Here is a 27,813-nt window from a genome sequence, read left to right on the forward strand (position 1 = left end):
TTTAGTCAAAATTTTATATATGATTATCATTTGATAAGTTTAATTACTATATTCTTTGTGCTGTCCTGTTATTTAAAATGATTATTTGATCCTTATTACAGTCTTCAGAAGACCATTGATCTAGATTAAAGGCAAGCTACTGTATCAGAAGCTTGGCATACCTTTTGTTTTTCCTTGGGGGTTGCCCCAAGACAAGTATGCCCCTTATTTGGAGCAGGTGATTTGGGAAGTTGTAGCCCCACCCCATGTAGCAGTGAAACTAACAGGTATTCTGTAGCCAACCAAAGATGAAATGGAAATCCATATTCTAAAACACACCTTTGCCTCTTTGTATTATTCCTACCTCTACAGCAGTATTCCTGATAAAATATATGATATAAACCTTTACTATATCCTTTTTGCCCCAACTAAAATTAACGAAAATATGTTTTCTAATCTTGTGTAGTGCATGTCGTGATAGCTACCCCTGGGAGAATCCTGGATCTTATCAAGAAAGGAGTAGCAAAAGTTGATCATGTCCAGATGATAGTATTGGATGAGGTAATGTCTCTTCATTTGGAAACATACTATTCTGTACTACTCTGGCTTTGTTCATAACTGCCAGTGAGTGAAGCATAACCTCTTCGTGTTTATGAGCTTTTATTTATTTATTTATTTAGTTTTAGTTTTTGGCTGCATTGGGTCTTCGTTGCGGCGTGCAGGCTTTCTCTAGTTGTGGCGAGCGGGGGCTGCTCTTCGTTGCAGTGGGTGGGCTTCTCATTGCGGTGGCTTCTCGTTGCAGAACACAGGCTCTAGGCACACGGGCTTCAGTAGTTGTGGCACGCAGGCTCAGTAGTTGTGGCTCGCGGGCTCAGTAGTTGTGGTACATGGGCTTAGTTGCTCTGCGGCATGTGGGATCTTCCCGGACCAGGGCTCGAACCCATGTCCCCTGCATTGGCAGGCGAATTCTTAATCACTCTGCCACCAGGGAAGTCCCTATGACCTTTTAATAAATGCATGACTCTTGTCGGTTCAAACTAATTTGCTTATAAAACATGTTTTACCCTTTAAAAACAATAGATGATAGGAATTTATAGGAGTAAATCCGCCTTGTGTCTTTTTCTTAGTAAAGCCAGGTTTTTATTTTTCAATAAGAGAAGTTGTTGAATAATCTCAAAGCCAAGTTCATTCTAAGTCTCTTTCCATTCTGTGATTCATCTTAAGCATGTAATGTCTCTAACCCCTCATTTAACATACAACTTTGTATTGTTTGGTTTTTCGTCTCTGTTATAATGTGTTATCTCACCAGGTTATAAGTGCCTTTTAAGAACTTATTCAGCTCTGCATCCTTGGGACCTAGCAGTGTTTTATATGTATATGAAATCAGCGTTGATGTTTTTAAAGTTATTTTCCTGTTTGGTCTGTGTTTTAGATTACTAGAGCAGTTTCGTCATGATCTAATTTGGAACAGGTTTTTATCTTTGAGTAATGAGAGAGCACATTTATTAGTTACTGCGTGCTAGCACTAAGTGCTTTACATGTTTTTTCATTTAATTTTTGCAAGAATCCTATAAGGTAGGTATCCTATAAAGTAGTTACTACAGTAAGAAGACACCTTAATTTTTAAATTGTGGAAACTGAAAGAGTCAGTGGTTAAGAAGCCTCCCAACATAGCTAATAAGCGAAGGAGACAAGTTTTAAACCCAGGTAGTTTGACTCTGCAGCCTGTACTTTTAATCACTATACCATAATGTCTCTGTAATGGGAGTCACATTAAAATTTTGTTATGGGAACAAGGATTATATCTGTCTAGGACTTTTTTTCCTTGGAAGATGAGTATTACAGACTTTTCCCCTTCTGAATCACTGGTAATGTGTCTTGGTGCCTTTGGACTATGCAGTGTTGTAGAGGACTTACTGTTTACGACCAGGAGCATTCCATGAACTTGCTGGATGATGCCTTATTAACCAAAGACCTTAGACATTATTTCATTGTGTTTAAGATCGTCTTCTCTTTGTACTGCAGGCAGATAAGTTGCTGTCACAGGATTTTGTGCAGATAATGGAGGATATTATTCTCACGCTACCTAAAAACAGACAGATTTTATTATATTCTGCTACCTTCCCTCTTAGTGTACAGAAGTTCATGGTGAGTATAAACCTGTACTTGGAAGCAGTACTATCCTGTTGTTCATGAGTATATCTTTATCCATGATTACATCTTACTACTAGTCTATATATTAACGCTGATTTCAAGTTTTGGGCTTTTTCTTTAGCTGATCAATTAAGGTTTGTTGTGCATAAATTAACTGGTTTTTTTAAGATACAAAAGTAATTTGATTCTTAATTGTTCACTTAGCTTTTGTTGTCAGACTGACATAGCCATTGATGCTAGATAAATTGATTACAGCATAATTCTATATTTAAAGTACAAAATAGTAACCTAGCTGTATATCTGAATGTTATATCTCCCATTTTATGGTAATTTACTTCTTTCATGACAGATAATAACATTTTAAAGAGGGCTCCATCCCTTAAAGTAAGAGTTTATCAGACAGAAATGTATGAGGATATATTCTGAGTTTAAGAAATAGACTCTGCTTTCATTTAAATATGAGACTCTTCTTTTTTTTCAGAATTCCCATTTGCAGAAACCCTATGAGATTAACCTGATGGAGGAACTAACTTTGAAGGGAGTAACCCAGTACTACGCATATGTAACTGAGCGCCAAAAAGTACACTGCCTCAACACACTTTTCTCCAGGGTAAGTCTGTTAGGCTTCAGCGGCTGAATGTTGTCCGTTACTTACTACTTAACCTCAGTAAAACAAACAGTTGTATCAGTTTTCTCACCATTTTCTTTTTCTTTTCTTTTTTTTTAAATACTTATTTATTTGGCTGCTCCAGGTCTTAGTTGTGGCATGCGGGATCTCTTAAGTTGCAGCATGTGGGCTCTTAGTTGCGGCATGCGGGATCTAGTTCCCTGACCAGGGATCGAACCCGGGCACCCTGCACTGGGAGCACAGAGTCTTAACCACTGGACCACCGGGGAAGTCCCTCTCAGCATTTTCAGTGTAAAAAAAATCCCTTAGTTTTTCCTGAAAGGTAGTTTGAGTTGTTGATCTGAAGCTGATACTGTATGATTGACAAGTCACAGGCACTTCTAATTTGATTCTAAAATAATTTGACCTTAATTACAGATAATCCTCATTATTCTCAGTAATTATAATTGTTCCGTTGTAGGCAGATTCTGTTTTTGCAAATTTGCCTACTTGCCAAAATTTCCTTGTCACCCCGAAGTCAGTACTCAGGTGCTCTTGAGGTCATTTGCAGACATACGTGAAAAATTTGAGACCTCATGCGGTTTCCCCCTGCTTTCTTGTTTCAGCTCATACTATAAATGAACACCCTTTTCACAGTCTATTTAGTGCCACATTTCCCACATTTCTGTGCTTTTCTGTTGATTTCACTCTTTTAGATGGCCCCTAGGCATAGTGCTGAAGTGTTGTCCAGCGCTCCTAAGTACAAGAAGACTGATGTGCCTTGCAGAGATAATGTATTAGATAAACTTCATTAAGGCATGAGTTACAGAGCTGTGGGCCATGAGTAAATCAGGTGTCTTTAAACAGTAACACTGTTTAAACCAAATTCCTTGGTGGTCCAGTGGTTAGGACTCCATGCCTCCACTGCAGGGGACATGGGTTCGATCCCTGGTCAGGGAACTAGGATCCTGCAAGCTGTGTGGCAGGGCCAAAAAAAAAAAAAAACCAGTAACACACATAAAACAAGGTTATCTGTTGACCCGTTGATGAAGAAGTTAAGTGTTCCTCACAGGAACCTAACCCTGTATTTCGCCTGGAAGCAGTGGTCCTATATTCAGTAATTCAGTGTTTCCAGTAACTGTATAGAACATAACTACCTCAAGTAATGAGAATTGGCTGTGTTTTACTCCTGTTGGCAATTATGCGGCCCTTATGAAAAATACTCTGCTACAATAAAACTTACTCTACAATAAAAATTATCTTCAACTACTATGTAAATGAATAGTACTTAAAATTTTTACAGTTTTGCATCTCTCTTGTATCATGAGATTCTAAGTCTTAGATGATATTTTCAACATTAGGGTTAATATTTTCAAGATTTGGCAAAGTTAATGAAGGTTTTTGTTTTCCTTCCTTATGTCATCGTTTTGTTTTGTTTTGTTGTGTTTACCCCCTGTGCTCAGCTTCAGATAAACCAGTCGATCATTTTCTGTAACTCCTCTCAGAGAGTTGAATTGCTAGCCAAGAAGATTTCTCAACTGGGTTATTCTTGCTTCTATATCCATGCTAAAATGAGGCAGGTGAGTGTAAAACTTGAACTTGCATAGATTTTTTAAAAAACCTTTTTCTTAGTATTTCTTGGATTTTGTTTTGTTTTAATGCTCTTCCAAATGCCCTGAGTTTAAGAATAAATTATTCCTTAGCAGGCAAAGGACCATTCATTTTAACCTCTCTGGCATTAGGTTTTCTAACTACAAACAGGGGTAATAGTACAAATTCTTACCTCACAAGGTTGTCAGGAAGATTGAGATTATGTAGGAATGAATAGTTTGTAAGTTGCCAAACATAATAGAAATGTGAGATTTTATTCCCTTCCTTCCCCGTATTCTTAGATTTGGGCTAGTATTTAATACAGTAATCACTAGCTACACGTGGCAATTTAAAAGAGTTAAAATTTAAATAAGTAAGTTAAAATGAAACAATATCTAAAATTTAGATTCAGTGCAATCCCTATCAAACTACCAATGGCATTTTTCACAGAACTAGAACAAAAAATTTCACAATTTGTATGGAAACACAAAAGACCCCGAATAGCCAAAGCAATCTTGAGAAAGAAAAACGGAGCTGGAGGAATCAGGCTCCCTGACTTCAGACTATACTACAAAGTTACAGTAATCAAGACAGTATGGTACTGGCACAAAAACAGAAATATAGATCAATGGAAAAGTATAGAAAGCCCACAGATAAACCCACTCACATATGGTCTCCTTATCTTTGATAAAGGAGGCAAGAATATACAGTGGAGAAAAGACAGCCTCTTCAATAAGTGATGCTGGGAAAACTGGACAGCTACATGTAAAAGAATGAAATTAGAACACTTCCTAACACCGTGCACAAAAATAAACTCAAAATGGATTAAAGACCTAAATGTAAGGCCAGACACTATAAAATTCTTAGAGGGAAACATAGGCAGAACACACTATGACATAAATCACAGCAAGATCCTTTTTGACCCACCTCCTAGAGAAATGGAAATAAACAAATGGGATCTAATGAAGCTTAAAAGCTTTTGCACAGCAAAGGGAACCATAAACAAGACGAAAAGACAACCCTCAGAAAGGGAGAAAATACTTGCAAATGAAGCAACTGACAAAGGATTAATCTCCAAAATACACAAGCAGCTCATGCAGCTCAATATCAAAAAAAACAAAAACCCAATCCAAAAATGGGCAGAAGACCTAAATAGACATTTCTCCAAAGAAGATATACAGATGGCCAACAACACATGAAAGGATGCTCAACATCACTAATCATTAGAGAAATGCAAATCAGAACTACACTGAGGTATCACCTCACACCGGTCAGAATGGCCATCATCAAAAAATCTACAAACAATAAATAAATGCTGGAGAGGGTGTGGAGAAAAGGAACCCTCTTGCACTGTTGGTGGGAATGTAAACTGATACAGCCACAATGGAGAACAGTATAGAGGTTCCTTAAGAAGCTAAAAATAGAAGTACCATATGACCCAGCAATCCTACTACGGGGCATATACCATGAGAAAACCATAATTCAAAAAGAATCATGTACCACAGTGTTCATTGCAGCACTATTTACAATATCCAGGACATGGAAGCACCCTAAGTGTCCATCAACAGGTGAATGGATAAAGAAGATGTGGCACATATATACAATGGAATATTAGCCATAAAAAGAAACAAAATTGAGTTATTTGTAGTGAGGTGGATGGACTGAGAGTCTGTCTTACAGAGTTAAGTAAGTCAGAGAAAAACAAATACTGTATGCTAACACGCATATATGGAATCTAAAAAAAAAAAAAAAAAAATGATTCTGAAGAACCTAGGGGCAGGACAGGAATAAAGACCTAGACGTAGAGAATGGACTCTAGGACATGGGGAGGGGGAAGGGTAAGCTGAGACGAAATGAGAGAGTAGCACTGACATATATATATACTACCAAATGTAAAATAGATAGCTAGTGGGAAGCAGCCAAGTAGCACAGGGAGATCACCTCATGCTTTGTGATCACCTAGAGGGGTGGGATAGGGAGGGTGGGAGGGAGATGCAAGAGGGAGGGGATATGGGGATATATGTATACATATAGCTGATTCACTTTGTTATACAGCAGCAACTAACAACAATGTAAAGCAATTATACTCCAATAAAGATGTTAAAAAAATAAAATTTAGTTCTTCAGTCACACTACCCACATTTGAAGTGCCGCATTACATGTGACTAGCAGTCACAGTTTTGGAAAGTACAGATACAGAACATTTCCATCATTGCAAAAGGTTCTGATTTTTCTGTGTACCTCCTAAGGTACATCTGTTTTTACTATTTGCCTTTAGAAAAGGATGCAATCTGTATTTCAGAACTTAATTCAACAGAAAATAGATTCAACACCATCACAAGACAACATTTTGTGTTTGTGCTGACGTTGTGAAATTTCATAAGAAAGTAGTTTCTGTAGGCTAACGGGCTAAGAACTTAATCAACTCACATATGGTTTTCAAAGAAGCTTAGTGTCATGGATCAGATACCTTCATGTAGGCCCCTAATATTAAAATTATCACAGGAAATGAATGTATTAAATTGAAGAGAATATTTCAGAATGGAAGAACACTGTGTTGAAAAGAAAGACCAGTTTGCCAGATGCTAGATTTATTGCTTTTTGCTAGTCAGTGTATGTTTTCATTTTTGTTTTTTAATTGGAAAGTAGTTATTTTTAGCTTTTGTATATAATAACTGAAAAGGTAAATAGTAGATGTTTTGGTCAAGCCAAACTTTTGACATCTTTTGTTTGAAATATTTTAGAAGTATGGTGAAAATTATCACTAAAAATCCACTCCAGCAAAAAAGAAAAATACCTTTAAGAATTGAGATAATAAGCAACATATACACACGTATTCATATTAATTCCCATGGGAAACTAATTTATGGTTAATTATTTTCACGTTTTGTTTTTAATCTATGTGTATTGAATTTGGCTCCTTTCTCATTCATGTAAAAAAAAATTTTGGGTATAAAGAACTTTGGGTAGGAGAAAAAAATCATGGCAGTTTGGGGGCTTGTGTGAGTTTTAATCAAATCAAATGCATTACTTTGTTCCTAGGAACATCGGAATCGTGTATTTCATGATTTCCGAAATGGCTTATGCCGCAATCTTGTTTGCACTGGTAAGTATTTTGTTTTGTTTACCCGTAGTTTTTCTTCTTAGTTTTGCTCTTTCTCTATCGTATCACGCAGTGAGGCCCGTGACATAGTCCAGCTTGCTCTACTATCATTTCTAGAATTTCTGAAGTTGAGAATGAGCTGTAGTTAACTTTTGAAATTAGGTTCCATACCTGAAACTGCAGAAGGCTTGTTCTGGCACTCATACCTCATCTCTGCCTTTTAAACCAGTTTTGGGGTTTGTGTATTTTCTGAATAGTTTTAGCATACAGGAATGAATTATATATAGCATACACAAAATGAATTAAGAAACTATGTTTTAGAAGTGTTTATCATGGCCTTTTTGGGGTTTTTTGCCAGAATCAGACCAGTTTATATTTTGGTATATTTCACTGTGAAGAAAAACAAACTGGGGCGGGGCAGGTGGACAGTCAGAGCAGACAAAACAAATGGATTCAGTAGCCTCCCATCTCTACACTGGGAATATAGTCTTAGTATTGATACTAGATTAATAATCTAAACTAGGCTTCTGGATAGAGGGAAGAACCTGGATTTTTTTTTTTTTTTTTAATTTTTGAGGTATACACACAGATAAATACAGAACTGCATGGGTTCTGAAGGCCGACTGTAAAGTTATATGCAGATTTTCAACTGTGAGACCCTAACCCCTGAGTTGTTCAGGGGTCAACTGTATAGACAAACAGAAAGTGCCATTTGCCATTAACCATTTCCTTATTTGAGAATGAAAAATACTTTTTTGTTTTCTAGAAAGAGTTCTTATTTAGTACTTATAGAACTCACCCATTGATATGAATTACTGCTGTGGTTACATGGTTTTATTTTTAAGCATTACTTGCAAGGCTGCCTTCAGATAAGTTTTTGAAGTGCCGATGCTTGCTTCTTTCTGATTTTTCAGAACAGTGGGTAATATGTCGTTAAATAAGTACTGAATAACATTTATGTGTAAAATGTATAAATAAATATATGCAAAGTACCACTCCTCTCTTCAAGGAGTAGTTGTTTAATCAGAGATAAAAAGATAACATTAAGAACCCAAGGCAGGGCCTGCAGACTTATTCTGTGAAGTGTCATATAGTAAATACCTTAGACTTTGCACACCATATGGTCTCTGTTACAAGTTATAAACTTGTGGCAGTATATAAACAAATGGGCATGGCCACATGGCAGTAAAACCTTATGTACAAAAACAGGCATTGGGCTGGATCTACAAGGGAGTAAAAGTAATTTGCAAGTGGGAGGTATGTACAGTAAATAATCATAAATTTTCGTAAGAGAGGGAAGGTGACTAGCTGAGGTGATCTGAGAAGAGATGAAATTGTAATTTAAGCTATAAGTGAGTTTCAGACTTGGAGAAGAAGGAATTTTAAGTTAGGGGACTGGTATAAAAAGTAATCCATAGACGGCTAAGAAGATATGTTTAAAGAAGTATAGTGGACAAGTTTGGTGGAGAGGAAGGTTTGAGATGTGTTAGAGAAGTATGTTAGGACCAGAGTATAGAGTGGAGGACCTTGAATATCAGTTTTAAATTTTATCTGGAGGCAATTTAAAATAATGAGTTACAAATTCAAAGCAGTATTTTAGAAATATTTGACCATGGATTATTTTGAAGTGTGGAGCTGATAGATGCAGGGAGAACTAGTTATTAGCCTATAATAATTATTTCTACCTGTATTTTTCAAAGCCTAAATTAGCATAATAATTGTGGGACTAGAAAAGAGTTAGAAGGGATAGCCTTGCATATTAGCTTACCTCAGACCTGTTATAAATCATTTAGCAGAACGGGATGAATGAATTCTAAACAAAGCATAAATAATTACTGCTAGAGGATTATGTCTTTTTAGAAGTATTCTACGTTACACAACAAAATTTTTAAAAATAATTTACTCTGTTAGCCTTGGATTAAATACTCAAAAATAGACGGAAGAAAATTATACTCCTGAGACTCATTTATGAGTGTATAGCTTATCAGTCATCCTTGACTTGCACAGTCACCTTAGACCATTTTTTAAAACTTTGTTACAGGACTGGGAAAAGGTAACTTGTTGAGCAGAAAGCTGCTTATGGTAATGTGCATGACAGATAATGCCAGTAATTTGCAAATGCTTTTGAATTACTGATGAGGTGAATGAAGCTTAGGTTACATTAGAAATATATGTTAAAGAGTATTATGGCACCAAATTGAAGGATATAATGGAGTTTTTGTTTTTGTTTTTTTTAAAGATTTGTTTACCCGAGGTATTGATATACAAGCTGTGAATGTGGTAATAAACTTTGACTTCCCAAAGCTGGCAGAGACCTATCTCCATCGTATTGGAAGATCAGGTGAGGAACAGGAAGGAGATGTTCTTCGTGGAAGTTGTTTGAGAAGTGTAATCACTAAATTTTGTTCCTTTGTAGAGTGTGGTAGCAGTTAGAACAGTGAATTAAAACTAATTTAGTTGTTTGATATATCAAATTAATTTCCAATTCTTCCAGAACACTTTATTTTAAAAGGTTAAAATAACTTTATGCTTAATTTAAGATTCACAAATGAGAACCTCACTTCTGTAACTGTACTGTTTAGTATGTGTATTCTGGCAACTTCTGACAGAAATGAGCACCCGTTTTTTCATTTGAAAAAGGTAAAATAGAAGTACTACTTCAGGCTGTGAAACCTGAAGTTGTAACGTGTGTTTGGGTTCATATACTCAGAATGGTAGTGAACAAAAACATAAATCCTTTATGGATTTGCCACTTAACACACTAGTGCTTGCACATTGATTCCCATATTTAACTGTTTTATTAATTAAAATTGGTTTTTGTTAGGTCGCTTTGGTCATCTTGGCTTAGCCATCAACTTGATCACATATGATGATCGCTTCAACCTGAAAAGTATTGAGGAGCAGCTGGGAACAGAAATCAAACCTATCCCGAGTAACATTGACAAGAGCCTGTATGTGGCAGAATACCACAGCGAGCCTGTAGAAGATGAGAAACCTTAACAAGCATGTGTGTACCCGACAAAATAGCAAAGTGAGCATAATGTTTAAAGAAAGGAAATCAAGGTCCTCTTTCCTGGGGGAAATTTGATGTTCCACGGTATATAATTAGCAATAAAGGATGAAATACCTCTTGGCAGAAATGACAGTAAACAGGAAGTATCTCTGTTGAAGTTGTGATCTTATTGGCGAATCCATAAATGCGGTTCACTTGAATACAGTCTTCCTAAGTACTTAAGACAAGTTCAGACTTCTAAAATAATGGAAGCAAAAAAGAATCTTAGCGATTTTGAATATGAAAATATTTTTGCTCTTTTCCTTTATCACTCGGTCATCTTTGTTAGCGTTCACTCTTAATTTCTAATGGGTACCTTAATAAATTATGTTAAATTACCTGTAAAATTTTATTGCTAAAGGTGTAATCAGGTTATGAGGATAACTGTCTTATTTTAAATGCCTACTCTGGTTTCCTGCAGATGGTTTCTCATCTTTTGGTGACTGTTGGGCTCTGGTAGAAGTGCTTAAAACAAGGCTTAACATAGGGAAAAACCTCTAAAACAGCCTACATTCCTCTAAGGAAAATCTGATTTAATTTGAGAGCTGATAGTTTCCAAATCAGCAGTGAACATCCTACCTGTTGCTATTTTTAGATTTTTCAAATTACTTTCTTCACTTTAACCTTTTTATCCTAATTTAAATGTCAAACACAAAACCCTTGGACAAATATAAAACTAGCCCATGTTTGCTAATACATTGGCAGGCTGTTGAGTTCATGTACGGTTTAAAAAAAAAATTTTTTTTTTTTAATTGTCACAGAGACTGCTGCCTGTTACCAGAACTTTCAGGGTTTCATTCTGTCTCTGGGATACATAGCAGAAATTCCTTAATCCTGAGTGGATTCTATAGTAGGCAGACAGGCTCAGTAGAAGCTGTGATAGAGAGCAGTGGCACGGGGATTGTGAACACCTGTGTGTCCTAGTTCATATTGCTTTCAGGACATTAATTTCAGGCTTCTTTTTTTTTTAGGTTTTGACAAACTACAGAAGGCTCGTTTGGATCTGTGACACATCGATTTTGGGGGGATGCTCTTCTCTTTGGGTTTTTCATCTTCTTTTATTTTGGAACTATGAAGACTTAAAAGAGCTCAGACATTTTTTCTTTTTCTTAATTGGTGAAGAGAAAAAAGCTGAAAAGGAATTTACCTTTTTTGTTCCACTTGTTTGCACTGTGTGCTGACTGAACATTAGTTGCACTAACTGCTGGTTTTTTAAAAATGTTTTCTGGGGAAGGGGGACAAGGAAGGAGGAGAAAGAAGAGAAGGGGAGAAACCCTAAAAAGAGAAGAATCTTGATGAACACAAGCTTGTCTGCGATTTCAGAATTCTCCAACAGCTGACTCTTGAGTGCATTTCAACTTCTCCCTGGTTACTCATCCGTTTTTTAAGCCTGAAGAGCTTATTACTTATTTGTGCAAAGTGCCTTATGCTATGAGACCATTCAGAATATCATCTTTTAGACACAGCCCAAGGAATCAACAGTAGTAGTGTTTTTTTCTTTTTTCTTTCTTTTTAAAATTTTTGTCTTTCCATTTTGGTTTCAAGTTGAAGTCTCTCTCTTCCCTTTCTACCCGATACTCAAGCCCAGGGCTGGAAGATGAAACGTATTAGTGATGTTAAACACCATTTTCTTTTTCTTTATGTGGAGGAGTTGATATGCAACTGCAGTTCATCCGCACTGTAAATACATGTATTTAAAAAAAAAACAATCCCAAGTAAAAATTTCTTCTGGGCTGAGTAGATGCAACATCATCGCTCCCAAAGGAAAGAGCAGTCTATCATTGCAGGAGCCATATGACAAGCCTTTTGTGCTCTATAGCAGAACACTAAAGACTGGTTTACATACGCCTCCATTAGCAGTTATGGCACTTGATGTGTAGACATGTCAGAGCCTTTGACCCTCTTTCCTCTGTGGCAAAGCGTGTCCCATAGAAAATTGGGTGTGTATACTTGTATAAACTTTGTAAATAGGTTTTTTTCTGGGTTCATATATATATATATACATATATATATATATTTTTTTTTTTTTGGATGAAGGTTGCTGGGATTAAGGGGATTAGAGTGATTATGGGAGCAGCTAAAGATGAGAGGGGCTCAGTTTTCCGCAACACTAAATTCTAAAAAAGTACTTTGGCTTCTTACTGTAGAGAGCAGACCTCTACAGGGACACCCTCTGTTGGAAAAGGGACCCAGAAGTCTGGGATTCACTGCTGCCACACTTTGTCTCGTATAGTACCTTTGGAGGAGGCCTGACAGAGCAAGGAAGCTTTAGAAACCTGTAATTCAAGATGTTATTTTTGAGACGCTCTCTCTGATAATGTTTCTTCCCCCCTTTTTAAAAGTTTGAGAAACTTTTCAAGCTCAGCAAAAGGGGACAAAGAATAATTTGCCTTGCAGTGTGGCAGTTTGAGTGGCAGTTTCTTTGAGCAGTATATGTATAAAGCATGGATTTGCATTTCAAAATATTAGCCAGTACCAGCTGTGGTAACATTAGCAGTTCTGGGGCTTACTTTCTGTGGCTCTTCTGTACTGTGTAAGTGTATTGCCCTCTGCCCACCTTGATACATAAACTTGCAGGAATGGGCAACCCCTGAGAGCTGTTAACTTTGATGCTACAGAAAGCTGCTTGCCATCCTCTTGCTTTGTGACAAGAATTATCTGTCATTTTGCATTGTAAATTGCTGGCAAATGCGTTACAGTCAATAGTGTTGCTTTAAATTGTGCCCCTCCCAACATGCTTGATGTTTGGCCTGATCTCCAGGCAAAAGGAGTGAGATGAAGCAAAACCAGTGAACTTTTTTTTTAATGTTTTTAATTCCCTTTTAACCCAGTGTACTAGGTCAATTAGGAGGCATCTAGGATTTTTTTTTAAAAAAAGGAAAAAATAAAATTAAAAAAATTTGATTTCCATATGCCATTGTTTTCCAAAACCCTAAAATATTGCAAGATGTGTCCTGCATAGACTTTCATGCTTAACTCATCTGGAAAAAGAAATCAGTTATTCAAAGTTGCTTTTTGACTCTGCCTAGTTCTAAGCAAAATTGTGACTCACCCAAAATTCCTTGAGGATCAAAATCCTGTAGATGCCTCCTGATCAGACATAGCCCTAACTCCTTAAAAACTGTAGCAAGAGCTGCACAGTACAAACCCCAAAAAGAATAACTCATTTATCTGGTAGCCAAGCCACATGTGTCTATCCAGCCAATGTTGGTTACTAAATACAAGGCCTACTTAATTAAGGAAGTAACCTTTTTCCGGGGAGGGGTGGGGGGAGGGAATTTAAAAGGCATCAACTTTTGACCAAAAATCTTGCCCTTGTACTGATGCAGCTCTCTTTCTCCCCCACCTCTGGCGAGATAAGAGGGATCATTCATTATAGAAGAAAAACAAGGAATGCTCATAAATGCAATTTTGTGTCTCGCTAGAGAGTGTGTGGGTGACTAAGCAGCGCAGTCTTTTTTGCCATCCTCAGACTGTGCTCTGCCTGGTGCCACATGCCTGTGGGTCCCTCTAAAAGCACAGACTTTAAATTGAAAGTATTAATGAAGTACAGCCTCTGATGAGGAGTGGCACTTAAAACTATCTGGGACACCACTATTGGACACAGTCTTGTAGAGGCAGCTGTCCAGTTTTGGTGCTTGTCTCTTGAATAGGAATTGTTAAATGGAAAGATGCTCTAAGGACTAGGTCAAAGCCTAGTCTTTTTTTTTTTTTTTTTTTTTTTTAATTGCCCTTACAATAAGGAGCATTGTTACTATTGGAAGTTGTTTTTGTGTTCCTTGCAGTACTGGGTGTTTAAGTAGTGATAATATTTTTCCACTGGTTCATTTGGATGAAAACTATTTGCCCTATTTTTAATATTTAAATTACATTCAGCACCTGGTTTAACCAGTGGTTATATAGTTGTGTAATGGGTTGTGGACTGTTACACAGCTTGCTGCCTCTGTCTTTCTCTTTTCCTTACATTCCGATGGAGAGACTTCCTTGCCTTTTCCCTTAGGAATGGAATGGAATAAATTTATTCTAAAATGATCTTCCATGGGAAGAAGTAAGGGAGAGAGAAACCTAAATATAATCTCTAAATTATTTTCAAGTTGGTTCCAGCATCATAATATGGGTTGGCCCCAAAGACTGGGGGGGGGGAGGGGGGAGGCAATTGGTTATCAATATTTGTTTTCAGAATGAGATGGGAGCATCTTTCCTTTGCCATGTGCTTTGTGTTAGAGACCGTCATGCTTGGGTTAGAACCAGACAACCCAGCACAAAGCCTTGAGTGTAAATTGTTGGAATCAAAACATCTCATTCTGATCACTTGATTTTTTTTTTTTTTTTTTTTAATAGGGGTGGGAGGGAGGTTACTTTGCCCCAAAAGGGAGGGTATCTGCACTAAGGATTTAGAAACACTTTGGAAGCTCATAACCTCATCAGAAACTGCCTTTAGTCACACTCCTGACCTTATAGATGAGTAACAAAAAGATGAAATAAGTTCTTGGGAATTAAGCCATGTTATTTTAATTTGCTCCTTTTTCAACGTTCTGTGTCTCTTAAGCTGTTATTGTGGAATCATTTTCTGGCAAAATACCTTTGTCAAGCAAAATTATTGGCCTCGTGGGAGCTGACGTCAGTCAACTGGTGAATTTAAGTGGACTTTGGTGAGCTTATAGTTGTACTTTATATCCTTAAAGGTAGTTTTTTAAAACTTCCAAAGAAAACCCACTCTCCTTTCTGATCTAAAAACTCATCTTTGGGGTAAAGAGTTAAGTGTCCAAAGGTTGTAACAGTTCATGAGGTAAGAGGGTGCTAGCCTGGCACCTGGATTCTGCCCCTCCGTTGCTGACAGATTCCAACAGAAGTGTGTTTAAATTCTCCAGTAGACAATACTGGGTTGGGGGGGAGGGGGGGTAGGGTTGGGTTGCTAAGGTACAGGCTGCTGTACTTTACCCAGTGGTTGTGAGGGAGGGTCCCTGGAGAAAACCAAGTCGCTAGTCCCTTTTTTGAAACAAAATTAAAACTTGAAAAAAATTTTTTGTTCAGTACAAAATGGGATAGAATTTAATGTCCCTAGCCACAAGGGACCAGTTCCACTGAGAAGTGAACAGTGGGGATTCAATTTTGAAAACATTTGGGGAAAGGGAAAATTGGCTTTCTGTTAATTGGCAAATGTTCCAGTGGGGCTCTGTTTTTGTTGGAATGTGTTATGTTGTATGTACACATATATGGACCAGAGTGTCTGCTGAGTTTATAAAGTTAAGAAAAGCTGGTTGATAAAATCTTGATTTTTGTTACTTTATCTCAATAAAAGCCCACTGGAACTTCAGACGTGTGTGTGGTATGTCTATAGCAGCAGGCTGTGCGGTTTAGGAATACTTGCCTTTGAAATCATTTTTACTTAAATAACTCACATTCTGGTAAAGCAGTAAGATTCTCAGCACTACTCCTCTGAATAAAATATGTGAGCACCTTTGTCCAGCCTTATTCGTTGTCCCACCGTTCGCATTTCACTCTGTTTTCATAGCCTAAACACAGAACAGATAAATCAGTTGGAAAGGAGAGAGATGTTGGTCCACAGTATGTCCGGGGGACTGCCCGTGGTCAGTCACCTAGAATTGTTCAGATGTTTTAGAAAGTTGAACAAAAATTACTTAGGAATTAACGATATGAATGGAATTTGTATTCTGAGACCGGGAAGTACTAATGAAAGAAATCAGAAGACCTAGATAATTGGAGAAATCCAGACACAAAGCTGGACACAGCATCCTTGCCCCCCACCCCAAAAGAAATACTTCAGTATAACAAAATAATGTTCCTGACATGTATGCTGAAAACTGCAAAATATGCTGATGAGAGAAATCAGGCCTGAAGACATAGTCTTCCAATCCATGAACATGACACCTCTATTTTTGTCAGTTCCCCAGTTACATCTGTAGGTTCAGAGTATTTCCTTCCAGTCAGTCCCAGCAAGCTTATTGACAAGATAGCCACCAAGATAATTCTAAAATTCATATGGAAAGGCAAACCGCCATAACAGTTTTGGAAAAGAACAAAATTGGATGACTCATTACCTGATTTCAAATTATAGGAAGCTACAGCAGTCAAGAAATTTGTAAATTCAGTTCTTTCACTACAATACACTGAAGAAATGTAGGAAGACATGCCATCAACATTTTCATCTAAGGAGCAAAGAATGGATGTGTACAGTCTGGCCGAAGATCAATTTTTCTTGTAGATGCTGTGTGGGCAGTTGTTTGTTCCTAGTTCATTAGGTGCATTTCCATTATCCTGTTAATCTAATCGCGGAACAGCGTACTGGCTATCTCTCTGCCTCTGGATTTGTCCCACCCTCCCTCAGTTTACTGTCTCCAGAGATTGACCTGTATGAACCACATAAATATTTCCTCTGCTCTCCGGCTCCCATTTGGGTTTGCTCACCAGGGATTCCCCCTCAGGAAATTAGAAAAAGAGTGAGGTAGGAGTTTGTATTCCTTTAATTCCCTTCCGATAAGATGCCTCTAGCTGCTTTGTTTCTCAACTGGAGATCTCTGCAGCTGAGTCTGTCACTCTCTCCCTCCATTTTCTGGTAACCATCCTCTCCCCTTGGTAGATTTTCCCTACACCCATGCTTTTGTAAATAGGCCAGATGTAAATAAACTCTCCTCAAATTTTCCTATGCCATCTGTTTCTTGTTGGGACCCAGACAGAGTAATTGGTACCAGAAGTGGCCCCAGGAAACAGACTCTTAAAACGAGATTCTGGGATTGGGTTAGTTATATTTGATGAGCTCAATGATAACCTCCTTATGGGGGTTGGTGGATGGGATGGAACATGAATAATTCATGGTATACAGTGGCATCACAATTCAAATTTTCACTGGTAGTACCATGGGATTAAGTGCAGGTAAAGGACGAGGCATAGGGAAATCAAGGGGCTGTGACAATCAGCAATAATACAACCTACGGACTGGGAGAAAACATTTGCAAATGTTATGACCAACAAGGGATTAATTTCCAAAATATGCAAACAGCTCACACAACTCAACAACAGAAAAACAACCCAATCAAAAAGTGGGCGGATGATCTAAATATTTCTCCAAAGAAGACATACAGATGGCCAAAAGGCACATGAAAAAATGCTCAATATCACTAATTATTAGAGAAATGCAAATCAAAATTACAATGAGGTATCACCTCACTCCGGTCAGAATGGCCACCATCAAAAAGTCTACAAATAATAAATGCTGGAGAGGGTGTGGAGAAAGAGGAACCCTCCTACACTGTTGGTGCAAGTGTAAATTGGTGCAGCCACTATGGAGAACAGTATGGAGTTTCCTTAAAAAATTAAAAATAGAGTTACCATATGATCCTGCAACCCCACTCCTGGGCATATATCTGGAGAAAACTATAATTAGAAAAGATACATGCACCCCTATGTTCATAGCAGCACTATTTACGATAGCCAAGACACGGAAGCAACCTAAATGTCCATCAACAGATGAATGGATAAAGAAGATGTGATACATATATACAATGGAATATTACTCAGCCATAAAAAAGAATGAAATAATGCCATTTGCAGCAACATGGAAGGACCTAGAGATTATCATACTAAGTGAAGTAAGCCAGACAAAGACAAATATCATATGATATGCTTATATGTGGAACTTAAAAAAGAGAGAGAAGAATGAACTTATTTACAAAACAGAAATAGACCCACAGACATAGAAAACAAATTTATGGTTACCAAAGGGGAAAGGTGGGGAGGGATACATTAGGAGGATGGGATTAACATATACTCACTACTATATATAAAATAGATAACCAACAAGGACCTACTGTATAGCACTGGGAACTATACTCAATATTCTGTAATAACCTATAAGGGAAAAGAGTCTGGAAAAGTGTATCTATCTACATATCTATATCTATAGATAAATATATATCACTGAATCACTGTGCTGTATACCTGAAACACAACATCGTAAATCAACTATACTTCAATAAAAAAAATAATAACTTCCTTGTACCTTTCCTCCACCAACCACACACACACATAAAAGTGGTAGGCCTTTTAAAACTTGTTCTTTGGCACGGGGTAAAAAAAAAAAGAAAAGGCCTCAATTGCATACCTAAGATTAAAAATATGAACATGCAATTAACATACAAACAGAACAAGAAGGCCTCCCTGGGAGTTTTGAAGAGGGTCCCTTATCTGTAGATAGCTTTGTCCTTAGCTAATTGGTTACTGTGTCCCTAGGACTGAAATAGATGGCAGCCTTCTAAAGTTTTACTTGATTTGTATACACAGAAAATCTCTGGATCTGATGAACAGAATTCTGACTTGAGCCAGTCTGTTGATCTCCTCTGAAGTTTCCAGATGCGAGACCGTTAGCTGACACAGAGCCTCTTGAATAAAAGCGAAGCCTTTCTCAAAAGGACTTGTGACCATTTGCTAGTGTGACTATATATTGGGGAAGAGGGAATAACTAGACTTTTGAGGACTACTGGGGGCCCAAAATGCTACAGGTCAGAGTAAAGGCTTATGGAGGTCAAGTGATCCATGGAGTTTTGGCTTGGGTCCATCTCACAGTTGACATATTGGGTCCCCAAACCCAGGTCTAGATTGCGTAGTGGGAATTGACATCCTCAGCAACAGGCAAAATCACCAAATTAGTTCCCTGACCCATGGAATAATAAATATTATGATAGAAAATGCTATGTAGAAGCCACTAGAACTGCCTCTAACTACCAAAGTAGTGAACCAAAACCAATACCACATTCCTGAAGAGACTGCAGAGATTAGTTCCACCAATGAAGATTTAGAAGATGCAAGATTGGTGGTTTATAGGCCTTCCCTGGTGGTCCAGTGGGTGAGACTCTGCGCTCCCAGTGCAGGGGGCCCAGGTTCGATCCTGCATCTAGTTGGGGAAATAGATCCCACATGCATGCCGCAACTAAGTTCGCATGCTGCAACTAAGACCCGGCGCAGCCAAAATAAATAAATAAATATTAAAAAAAAAAAAAAAGATTGGTGGTTTTTACTACATCTTCCTTCAACACACGTATCTGGTTTGTGCAGGAGACAAATGGATTGTGGGAAATGACAGTGGATTATCATAAACTTAAGTGATGATACCAGTTGCAACTGCTGTTCCAGATGTGTGTGTTCTTTGCTGGAACAAATCAACACATTCCCTGCCACCTGGTATACAGCTACTGATGTAGTGAACACTTTCTTTCTCTAGACCTGATAGCAAAGACTGTATGAAATAGTTGGTTTTCAGCAGGCAGGACCAGCAACACACTTTATTGGTCTGTGTCAGGGCTCTATTACCTCTCTAGCTGGTCTACAGAGACAGATCATCACTGAATTCTACAGGCTATCATCACGCTGGCCCACTACATTATAGCAGGATACGGTATCTACCTTGGATACTTTGGTAAAATTCAAGCATGCCAGAGGATGGGAAATAGATTCCACCAAAAAATCATGGACCTGCCCGCCCCAGTGAAATCCTAGGGGTCCAGTAAACTGGGGCATGTTGCAATATCCCTTTCTAGGTAAAGGGCAGATTGCCACATCTGGCTCCTTCTACCACTAAGAAAGAGGTACAATGCCTAGTGGGCCTCTTTGCATTTTGAAGGCAATAGATACTTTATTTGGGTGTATTACTTCAAGTCATTTGCTGAGAAATCTGAATTTTTGTCTTTCTTAACAATGGCCCAGAACAAGAGAAGGCTCTGCAGCAGGTCCAAGCTGCAGTACAGTTTGCTCTGCCACTTAGGCCTTATGATCCAGCAGATCCAATGATCTCAAAGTGTCTGTGGCAGATAGTGATGCTTGTATAAAGCTTTTGGCAGGCTCCTGTAGGTGAATGACAGCACAGATGTTTAGGATTTTGAGAAAAGCTATGCTATCCTCCGCAGAAAACTATTCCCCTCTTGAAAGACAGCTTCTGTGGACTTCCCTGGTGGCACAGTGGTTAAGAATCCACCTGCCACTGCAGGGGACACAGGTTCAATCCCTGGTCCGGGAAGATCCCACATGCCGCGGAGCAACTAAGCCCGTGCGCCACAACTACTGAGCCTGCACTCTAGAGTCCGCATGCCACAGCTACTGAGCCCACGCACCTAGAGCCCATGCTCTGCAACAAGAAAAGCCACAGCAATGAGAAGCCCGTGCACCGCAACGAAGAGTAGCCCCTGCTCACCACAACTAGAGGAAGCCCGCGCTCAGCAACGAAGACCCAATGCAGCCAAAAATAAATAAATAAATTTATTTAAAACAAACAAACAAACAAACAGCTTCTGGCTTGCTCTGGGGCCTTAGTAGAGACTGAACTCTTGACCACCAGGCATTACCAAGTCACCGTGCAACCTAAGTTACCCCTGATGAATTGGACATTGCCTGACTCATCAAGTCATAAGGCAACTTTGGGTTCTGCTGGCCCAGAGGTCTTAATTCCCAAGAGAGAAATGCTTCCTCCAGAGAACTCAGAAGTTCTATTAAACTCGAAACTGAGCCTGCCACACCAGGCTTCTGCCTACTTTAGGCTTCTCATGCTAACCAACCATTGGGCTGCTTTGTGACTATTGATCCTAATTTGAAAGGGGAAATTGGGTTGTGATTACACAAAGAGGTAAGTAAGACTTTGTCTGGAGCGCAGTAGATCTCCTGGGGCTGCTCTTAATACTACCATATAAAGTGATAAAAGTTAACGGAAAATTACAACAATTTAGCACAGGCTGGATTAGTAATAGTCCAGACTCTTCAGGAATGAAGGTTTGAGTCATTCCATCAGGTAAGGAATCAGGACTATCCAAGGTACTTGCAGAGGGCAAAGGAAATATGGAATGGGTAGTAGAAGAAGGAAGAAGGAATTTATAGATAACATTTATGGCCACATGACTAGCTGTAGAAATGAGGACTATAATAGTTATGAGTATTTCTTCCTTATTTTATTATAAATCTGTCAGGTATGTATCAACTAGTTCTTCTCTTTTTTTCTCATCTCATTCTCCTACCGTCTAAGATAAGATGTATTATAGATATCAAAGAGGGTTTTGACCCACTAGAAAAGGCTTGAACATCACCTGAAAATAAAGTGACATATAGGAATTTGTATCCTCTTTTGGGAGATGGTTAGCATGCTTTTTATCTTTTGATGGACAGGAGTATGTTAATCAGATGCATGATTTTGCAGACTTTTTACTTTGGAAGTTAAATATGGTGTAAAAGAGGTGTGACTGAATGTCATATTAACATGGGACGGAATGTTGTGGGTTTTTTAATTGTCCATTTAGCTAACCTGGAACTACATTTCCTAGAATCTCCTGTCTTGTTAAGTTGACTTTGGTAGATTTGTAGTGTATTAACTTGGCTAAGCTAAAATTAAATTTCCCACAATCCCCTTCCCTGTTTGGCTCGGGATCAGAGTTGGCCAAAAGAAAATTTGCACAAGATTTGGGAGGTGAAACTGAAGCAGCAGGCATTACAATCTGAAGGTCATCATGGTCAGAGGTGAGGAGAGACAGAGAGATGCCAGAAAGTTCCAGTTTTCCCTTGCTCTTTTTTTTTTTTTGCTGCACATCCTTGTTCTTGCTCTATGTCCAGCTCTTTTTCTTTATTGCTAGCTCTGCTGACCAATAGCAACCCAGACCTATTGCCAGACCACTTGGCTGTGAATTCACAGAGCGTAGCTATGAAGAGACAACAGCCTTCCATGGTCTTCTATCCCAGTTCCCTGTGTGATCCCGTTCCAGCAGCTGATGTGCCTCACTTCCAGACTTCCCTGAAAGCACTAACTAGTTCACCCAAACTAGTGATTAAGAAAGCCAATTAGTGATTTTTCCCCTGGCTTTTTAACACCCTCATTTGGACCATTACTTCCCCAGTCTCTCCTCCAATTATGTAAAGCAGTGGCTCTCAAACTTCAACAGGCATCTGGATTACCTAGAGGGTTTACTAAAACCAACTTTCTGAGTCTTACCCCCAGGCTTCTAGGTCTGTGGTGGGGCCTAGATATTTGCATTTCTAACAAATCCCCAGGTAATGCTGATGCTTGATGCTGTTGGTCCAGGGAGCATACACTGGGAACCACTGGAGTAAAGCCTAATTCCTCTAATAATTCCTCATTCTGTAATATCCATTGTAGTTCTGCTTCCTTGATTTAACTCTGGCTAATATAGGGCCATAGACCATATAGGGGAAGAAAAATTAAAAGTTATAAACATGCAATTAGGAACTTGCCAGTGGGGGTGGGAGAAGAGGACTTCTGCCTTTCACTTCCTGCCAAGACAGAGTAATGGTGACCAAATCTACTCCCATTCCTAAAGCAGCCAACAATGGACAATATATGAAGCAACAGTTTAAGACACTAGACACCAGGCAATGAAAGACAGTGAAACCTGAAGATGAGAAAGACAAGATGAGCCCTGTGATTACGATCACCCAACTTACTGCCTTGAGAGAGTTTTCCAGCCACGATGCAGGGAAGGGAACCCAAGTGGAGCCCAGCAAACTACCTGAGTTGAGGAAACAGAGCTGAGATTCTGAGAGGAGCAAGAGGATGGAGACCACAGGACAGAGTGCCAGAGAGGAGAGAGCTGCACAGAAAGAGAACTCCAGAGATGTGCAGAGGGCCCCCCTTGAGTATTTAGCTGAGTATTGATTTGCCCAAGCACGTGCAGAAACTACTTGAGACCAGGGAAAGAACCACCCAAAAGGATTAGTGGGAACAGTGTCCAGAGCTCACACAGGGTTGGGAATACTGCCTGTGCCCACGAGGCAGACTGGAATACCTCATGATTCATGAGGCATTGGGTAGAGTACTCAGAAAGGTCTTGCCTCAGTAATGGGGAATAATTAGACTTAGAAAGAGTACTGATATGCTCCCACCTAACACACCTTAAAAAGCAAGACCCAAAAGGATCAAACTCTTTCCAAATAACTTAACTGCTTCCCATAAAAAAAGTTCAATAGTATTTATAAAAATATAAAAAATCCAGCACCCAAAGTAAAATTCATAATGTCTGGCAGCTGATTAACAACAAGAAAACACGCAAAGAAGCAGGGAAAATAGGACCCATAATATAGAGAATAATCAGTAAGTCAGAACTGACCCAGATATTAGAATTAGCTAGACAAGAACATTTTAAAAAAATCAAATTAAACTTCTAGAGATGAAAACTACAATGACTGAGGTGAAAAACATACTGGAGGGGATTGATGGCAGATTTGAAAGATTAATGAACTTGAAGATATAGCAATAGAAACTATCCAAAATGAAAAAACATTTTAATGAACAGAGTTTCAGTGAGCTATAGGACAATTTCAAGTGACCTAATATCTGTGTAATAGGTGTCTCCAAAGAAGATGAGGAAGGAGGGATGGAAAATTTTTTTGAAGAAATAATGGTCCCCAAATCTTTAATTTGATTAAAACTATAAACCCACAGATTCAAGAAGCTTAATGAACTCCGAGCACAAGAAATATGAAGAAAACCACAGGGTATATCATAATCAAATTGCTCAAAACCGATGATAAAGAGAAAATCTTAAAAGCAACCAGAAAAAAAGACACATTATGTACAGGGGAACAAAGATAAAAATGATGTAGATTTCTTAGTAGAAAGAATTGTTGACAGAAGACAGTAGGGCAACACCTTTAAAGGACTGAAAGAAAAGAAAATGTCAATCTAGAATTCTATACCCATTAAAATACATTTCAAAAATAAAGGCTTGGCTCCCCTGGCGGCACAGTGGTTAAGAATCCGCCTGCCAGTGCAGGGACACGGGTTTGAGCCCTGGTCCGGGAACATACCACATGCCGCGGAGCAACTAAGCCCATGCGCCACAGCTACTGAGCCTGGGCGCTGCAACTACTGAGCCTGCGCTCTAGAGCCCGTGAGCCACAACTACTGAAGCCCGTCTGCCTGGAGCCCGTGCTCCGCAACAAGAGAAGCCACCGCAATGAGAAGCCTGCGCACTACAGCAAAGAATAGCCCCCACTCGCCGCAACTAGAGAAAGCCCGCATGCAGCAACAAAGACCCAACGCAGCCAAAAATAAATAAATAAATAAAATTCTCACAAGAAAGGTAACTGGAGCTGAGAACACAGCCTATACAATACTTAGTTCCAAAACCCCTCCTCACATCAGAGGAAAAACTCACGCGCTTAGGAACAGAAGAAAAAAAGAAAAAATAAATAAATAAAGGCTTAAGAAATTTTTATACATAAAAAACTGAAAGAATTCATCATCATCAGACCCACATTGTAGGAAATGTTAAAGGGAAAAGCCAAAATGAAATGATATCATGTGGAAATATGGATCTACACAAAGGAAATAAAAAGCACTGAAAAGGGTAATTACATTGGTAAACATATAAGATATTTTAATTATTATTTTAATACTTTTAAAAGGTAATTGATTGTTAAACAAAGATAATAAAAATATAGTGTGGGATTTATAACACATGTAAAAGGAAAACATATGCTAATAATAGCAGAAAGTCAGAACAGAAGAAATGGAAGCATACTATTGTAAGATTCTTATTCAGTACTTACAGTGGTATAATATCACTTGAAAGTAGACTGTGATCATTTTAATGATGCATGCTGTAAACACTAAAGCAGCCACTAAAATAACCAAAGAGTTATAGCTAATAAGCCAAAAAAGGAAATAAAATGGAATCATAAAGACTCAGTTCATTCAAAAGAAGGCTGAAAATTTTTAAAATGTACAAAAGTACAGATGGAACAATAGAAAATATGTAGCGAAATGACAGATGTAAACCTAACATTTTCATTAATCACATTAAATGTGTTACTACTACACATCTATTAGAATGACTAATATTAATATCTAAAAGACAGCTGGAACTCTCTTACACTGCTTGTGGGAATGTATAGTTGTACAACTATTTAAGAAATTGCCAGTCTGTTTTCAAAAATAGTTAAACATACACCTACCATATGATCCAGCCATTTTACTCTTACATGTTTACACAAGGAAGACAAAAGTGTTTGTCCATATGAAGTCTTGTATATGAATGTTCACAGCAGCTTTATTGGTAATAGCCAAAAAGTGGGAACAACCTAAGTATTCATCGATGGGTAAATAGATAAACAAATTGTGATATACCCAAACAATGGAATACTTTTCAGCAATAAAAAAGAATGAATTATTGATACACAAAACAACCTGAACAAATCTCAAAATAGCAGTGATGAGTAAAAGTAGCTAGACAAAAAGAGTACATACTGTATGATCCATATAAAAAATAAAATTCTGAAGATACCACAATGAAGAAAATTACAGGCCAATATCACTGATGAACATAGATTCAAAAATTCTCCACGAAATATTAGCAAATCAAATTCAACAATACATTAAAAGGATCAAACACCATGATCAAGTGGGATTTATCCCAAGATGCAAGGATGGTTCAAAATCTGCAAATCGGGGGGAGGGATAAATGAGGAGTTTGGGATTAACATATACACACTATTATACATAAAATAGATAACCAACAAGGTCCTACTGTATAGCACAGGGAACTATACTCAATATTTTGTAATAACCTATAAGAGAAAAGAATCTGAAAAAGAATAGACATACATATATATGTATAACTGAATCACTTTGCTGAACACCTGCAACTAATGCAACATTGTAAATCAACTATACCTCAATTAAAAAGACCCAAAATCTGCAAATCAGTCCATGTGATACACCACATTAAGAAACTGAAGAATAAAAATCATATGATCATCTCAATAGAGCAGAAAAATCTTTTGACAAAATTCAACATCTATTTATGATAAAAACCGTCAACAAAGTGAGTATAGAAGGAATACATCTCAACATAATAAATGCCATATATGACAAACCCACATCCAACATCATACTTAATGGTCATTCCCTCTAAAATCAGTAACAAGACAAAGATGCCCACTCTCGCCAATTTTATTCAACGTAGTATTGGAAGTCATAGCCACAGCAATCACACAAGAAATAAAAGGAATCCAAGTTAGAAAGGAAGAAGTAAAACTGTCACTGTTTGCAGGTGACAAGACATAGAAAATCCTCAAGATGCTATCAAAAAACTATTAGAACAAAAATGAATTCGGTAAAGTTGCAGGATACAAAATTATACAGAAAGCTGTTGTATTTCTGTACACTAATAATGTACTATCAGAAAGAGAAATTAAGAGACTTCCCCCATGGTCCAGCGGTTAAGAATCCTCCTTCCAACACAGGGGTTGCGGGTTCAATCCCTAGTGGGGGAACTAGTTGCCCCACAGCATGTGGGATATTAAGTCCATGCACTGCAATGAGAAGCTCACATGCCACAACTAGAGAAGCCCATGCACCACAACTAGAGAGCAGCCCTCGTGCCGCAACTAGAGAGAAGACTGCATGCCACAACGAAGACCCAGTGTAGCCAAAAAAAAAAAAAAAGAAAGAAAGAAAGAGAAATTAAGAAAACAAAACAGCCCCATTTATAGTTGCATCAAAGAGAATGAAGTACCTAGGAATAAATCTAACTCTGAAAACTATAAGATGTTGATGAAAGAAAGTGAAGAGGATACAAACAGAGGGAAAAATATACTGTGCTCATGGTTTGAAAGATTTAATACTGTTAAAATGACCATACTACCCAAGGCAATCTACAGATCCAATGCAATCCCTATCAAATTACCAAAGACATTTTTCACAGAACTAGAACAAATCTAAAATTTGTATGGAAACACAAAAGATCCCTAATATCCAAATTAATCTTGAGAAAGAAGAACAAAGCTAGAGGTATCATCTCTCTGATTTCAAACTATACTACAAAGCTACAGTAATCAAAACAGTATGGTACTGGCACAAAAGCAGATCAGTGGAACAGAATAGAGAGCCCAGAAATAAACCCACAATTATATGGTCAATTACTCTATGACAAAGGAGGTAAGAATATAGAGTGGGGAAAAAGCCTCTTTAATGGTGTTGGGAAAACTGGACAGCTATATGCAAAAGAATCAAACTGGACTACTTTCTTAAGCCATATACAAAAATAAACTCAAGATAGAGTAAAGACTTAAATGTAAGATCTGAAACCATAAAAATCCTAGAAGGAAACACAGGTAGTATTCTTTTTGATGTAGGTCTTAACACTTTTTTGGATCTGTCTCCTCAGGCAAGGGAAACAAAAACAAAAATAAACAAACGACACTACATCAAACTAGGGTTTTGCATAGCGAAGGAAACTATCAACAAAACGAAAAGGTCGCCTACTGAATGGGAGAAGATATTTGCAAATAATATATCTAATAAGGGGTTAATATCCA

At 38.1% G+C, this 27,813-nt stretch overlaps 1 protein-coding gene across 8 annotated transcripts in view; it reads left to right on the forward strand.

Moving 5' to 3' along the window:
• Positions 1-15,802, forward strand: part of DDX6 (DEAD-box helicase 6) — a 34,830-nt gene extending 19,028 nt beyond the window's left edge. For 7 of the 8 annotated variants that reach the window (XM_068554498.1, XM_068554497.1, XM_068554496.1 and 4 more), the window contains exons 7-14: positions 446-540; positions 2,005-2,127; positions 2,615-2,743; positions 4,204-4,320; positions 7,373-7,436; positions 9,673-9,774; positions 10,258-10,464; positions 11,457-15,802. In XM_068554498.1, coding sequence (XP_068410599.1) covers positions 446-540; positions 2,005-2,127; positions 2,615-2,743; positions 4,204-4,320; positions 7,373-7,436; positions 9,673-9,774; positions 10,258-10,433 — 806 coding nt within the window. In that variant the 3' untranslated portion in view covers positions 10,434-10,464; positions 11,457-15,802. The remainder of the gene's footprint in view (positions 1-445; positions 541-2,004; positions 2,128-2,614; positions 2,744-4,203; positions 4,321-7,372; positions 7,437-9,672; positions 9,775-10,257; positions 10,465-11,456) is intronic. The other variant, XM_068554504.1, reaches the window with a different exon arrangement.
• Positions 15,803-27,813: the final 12,011 nt, after the last annotated feature.

Source organism: Eschrichtius robustus, chromosome 11, assembly GCF_028021215.1.
Source record: "Eschrichtius robustus isolate mEscRob2 chromosome 11, mEscRob2.pri, whole genome shotgun sequence".
In the NCBI taxonomy this organism is placed as follows: Eukaryota; Metazoa; Chordata; class Mammalia; order Artiodactyla; family Eschrichtiidae; genus Eschrichtius; species Eschrichtius robustus.